Source organism: Trichosurus vulpecula, chromosome 2 (genome assembly GCF_011100635.1).
Source record: "Trichosurus vulpecula isolate mTriVul1 chromosome 2, mTriVul1.pri, whole genome shotgun sequence".
In the NCBI taxonomy this organism is placed as follows: Eukaryota; Metazoa; Chordata; class Mammalia; order Diprotodontia; family Phalangeridae; genus Trichosurus; species Trichosurus vulpecula.
Genome location: NC_050574.1, coordinates 404,190,112 through 404,194,055, shown reverse-complemented (window position 1 = coordinate 404,194,055; position 3,944 = coordinate 404,190,112). Strand labels below are relative to the sequence as shown.

At 35.2% G+C, this 3,944-nt stretch overlaps 1 protein-coding gene across 1 annotated transcript; it reads left to right on the top strand.

Annotated features, from left to right (window-relative positions):
- Positions 1–2,625: 2,625 nt before the first annotated feature.
- Positions 2,626–2,970, top strand: LOC118839599 (60S ribosomal protein L37a-like). Its single transcript, XM_036747083.1, has one exon. The coding sequence runs from the start codon at positions 2,626–2,628 to the stop codon at positions 2,902–2,904; it is 279 nt and encodes a 92-aa protein (XP_036602978.1). The 3' UTR covers positions 2,905–2,970.
- Positions 2,971–3,944: the final 974 nt, after the last annotated feature.

Below are 3,944 nucleotides of genomic sequence, written 5' to 3'. Positions count from 1 at the left end.
CCAGAAGCTAGGGTCGGGATTTATTAAGCAGTAGATTACTATAGTCATTGATTGTTGAGCCTTGCATAAGTAACCTATTCTACTGATCTACTGCTCTTTTTCTTAGCCAGTGCCAAGTTGCTTTGATGATTGAAGCTGCCAATTCTGACTTTTAAGGGGTTATTTTCATCTTTAGGGTTTTGAAATTCCTTTTGCATTTGGCCAATTTTTAAGTGTTATTTTCTTCAATATTTTTGTTCATCTTTACCAGGATGTTTGCTTATTTTTTACTAATTTTCTGCCCTAACTCTCATTTCTTCAACCAATTTTTCCTCCACCTCTCTTATTTGGTTTCAAAAATCATTTTTACCCCTCCAGGAGTTTTTTGGGGGTTCGTGTCCAAATCACAGTTTTTTTTTTATTTTGATACTTAGTTTATGGTTGTTTTGACATCATTGTCTTCTTCAGATTTAGTTGTGGAGGTCTGGTCATTTTGCTGGGGAGAGATATCTTGTCACTCACAGCTGTCTTGGTCTGCCCACTGGTCCTCACCCAGGAATGGTTCCTCTTCCCTTGTGATTATAATCCATACTGCTTCTCATGACTCCTCTTTTCTTGAGACCAGAAATAATACTGTTTTTCAGGACCCCTGCTACTTTAGTATCAAAAGTGATACTGATCCCTAGGGATCCTTCTCCCTCTTGATTGAAAGCAGTCCTCTCTGCTCTTGAATTATTACCCAGAAATGGTTGTAGACAATGGTATTGCCAAAAAGCATCTGGACCTACATCTAGTGATAACCCTGGGGTCCCCTGTAATCATTTTCTGGCCAGTTGCCAGATTTTCTTACTATCTCTGGCTTGAGAGCTCCAAAAACTTCTGCTGTTTTTCTCATCAACGTCTAGTCCCACCACTAGTGTTTTATTTACAGGAGCTTTGGGTCTGCCTCTCTTCTCCTTCATGTCACAGATTCATTTTTTCTGATTTCCAAAATGATCTTGAGCTGAAAGAATTTATCACTTGGATATTTTATTGGCTCTGATGCTCGAGAATTCAATTTAAGACTTTATTTTAAAGTTGTTTGAAGAGGAATGCTGGGAGAGCTTGGCTGATTGTTTTCTCTCTTCTGCCATTTTGGCTCCACCTCTAGAAGTCACTATACATCTTTAATTGACCTCCCATCTTCTTCCAGTTTCTCCCCTTTCCACTTTTTTTAAACTACAATGATGTAACATTATTGTTTTTAAAATGTAGAGCTTATGCTATTGTTGACTTGGTTGAGAACCATAAGTGTCTTCTGAATGCCTATGGCATAAAATATACCCCATAGTGTGATATTTAAATTCCTGTATATTCTGTAGTTTAAATTTCTCAGTATTTTTTCCTCAAATTACTCCCTTTCACACATTTTATGTTTTATTACAACTAGACAACTTGAACCATGCCTGTGCAAAGATTTCCTCCCTTACATTTGGAACATATTGTCTCTTCACATATGCCTCTGAAAATCCTTACCTTCTAAGTTAACTCAGATCTGACTTTACGTACAGACATTCTTTATCTTCCAAGTTGTTGTTACTATTTCAGTATTCGATTTATTCCATATTAGCTTATATGCATGTATATATCACTCATTAGACCATAAACTTCTTGAAGGCAGAGACAGGTATGTTTTTGTTTTTCTTTTATATCTCTCATTTACATATAGCCTAGCTACTTCAAATACACTTTTATAATTACTGTTGAATTGAATAGATTGTTCAGACAGTTATCACTCTATAACTGCACTATTAGCCAACTCAAATCATTCTACACTCATTAAATAGATATCATGACTGATTTTGCCAAATATCTTGATAAAATCCCAATATTCTATGTCAATGTCTTGCCTAGTATAGTATCAATACCAAAAAAGTAAACTAGATTAACTGAATATCATTTAGCCTTAATGACCTCATGCTGACTTTTAGTTATCATTCTTTCCTTAAATAAAAGCTCACAGGTCATTTGTTTATTTAAAAATCTCATTTTTTCTCTATGGATAATCATCAGACTTATCTATTTATTTTATTTGCCAATTATTTTACTCATGGAATTCAAGTCCTCCGGGCCTGGAAGCTTGGTCTAATATGAAATAGCTGAATACTTTTTTACTATCACATCACCATTCTTAGGCTTCAATTCATTTTCATTTTCATTCACATTTGTTGTAATCTATCCATTTTTAAAATTAAGCTCTCTGATATAGGATGAACAGATGTTAACAATGAATAGAACAATTCTTTCATCCAATCATCTATTAATGCTATAATTCTCTTCCCTCCTACCCCAATTAATTGGCCAAGTTTTTCTCTTCCCTGTTGTTCTTGATTTAAAAAAAATAATATCTGTAGTCATGATCAAAAAAAAGAATCTATACAATAATACACCAAATAATTAGAGAAAATTGTCTTGAAGCATTAGAACAAGGCAGGGAAGTAGAAACAGGAAAAAATTCATTGCACACCATTTAAAAGAAATCCAATGAGGAAAACTCATAGGAACATCATAGTCAAATTCCAGAACCCCAAGCTCAAGGATAAAATATTAAAAGCATCAAAATTAAAACAATTTAGCTCTCTGAGCTCCAGCCCCATGACTGGCAACATGGCTCAATGCACCAAGAAGGTTGGAATTGTTGGTAAATATGGAACATGTTATGGTGCATCCCTCAGAAAAATGGTGAAGAAAATTGAAAATAGCCAGCATGCCAAGTATAACTGCTCCTTTTGTGGAAAGACCAAAATGAAGAGACAGGCTGTGGGTATCTGGCATTGTGGATACTGTATAAAAACTGTAGCTGGTGGTGCATGGACCTACAATACCACCTCTGCAGTCACAGTCAAATCTGCCATCAGAAGACTGAAGGAATTGAAAGACCAGTAAAATCTTCTTATCAAATACCTGTAGCCCATAGTCCAACAATAAATGGGTTAATTTATGGAATAAAAAAAATTAAAACAATTTAAATATGATGGTGCCACAGTTAGAATTACACAAGACCTAGCAGCAGAGACTGTAAAGTACTACAGTTCTTGAAACACAATATATTGAAGAGCAAAAGACCTGGGGCTCCAGCCAAAAATAACATAACCTTCTAATTTCAGCATTATCTTGAAGGAAAAAAAAATGGATATTTGACAAACCCTGACACTTTCAAGACTTTGTTAAAAAATCCTCAACTTAATAGAAGAGTCGACATACAAGAACCAAGGGAAACATAAGGTACATGCCAAAGACTGAGTATAAGGGATTCACAAGAACAGACTGCTTACCTTTTATATAGCATAAAATGTAAAATGTATGTCTAAAATTCTTTTTAATAGTTGTTGAGCTCATAAGAAAGAGGGAGATAAAACTGACTATGATATGATTTTAAAAAGTAAAATCATTTAGAAACAACTAAAAACAGTAACTATTTTATAAAAAAGAGGTGCAAGAAGAATAAAAGATACTGAGGATTTAGATGGGAGAGGAGGGCTGGTAGATGTGGTAACCTACTTTCATTGGGAATGGGTTTAAGAGGGAACAATACGTATATATTTAGAAGAGTATAAAAGTCTACTAAATTTAGAAGAAATAAAATGGTTGGGGTTTAGTATGGGGGGAGAAGACAAGGGAGGAATTAGGTCAAGGGAAGGATTTTTAGAGAGGAGAATGAGTGAATAGGTAAAGGGTGTTTAGATTAATGGGAATGGGAGGATAGGGGAGGGATCCTTAGAGGGGGGAGGCAAGTAATAGGAGGGCAGGGTGATTGGTGGACAAGGGGAGCAAGCAAGTAATAAGAAGGTGATGTAGCAGGTAGAAGTAAAGCAGAGGAGTCAGGAAGGATAGAAAACAAAAGATGTGTACAAACATAAAAAATAAAGGTCAGGAGTAGGTTATGGTTTGGGAAAGTATATGTCTATATAAGCATGTGTATATCT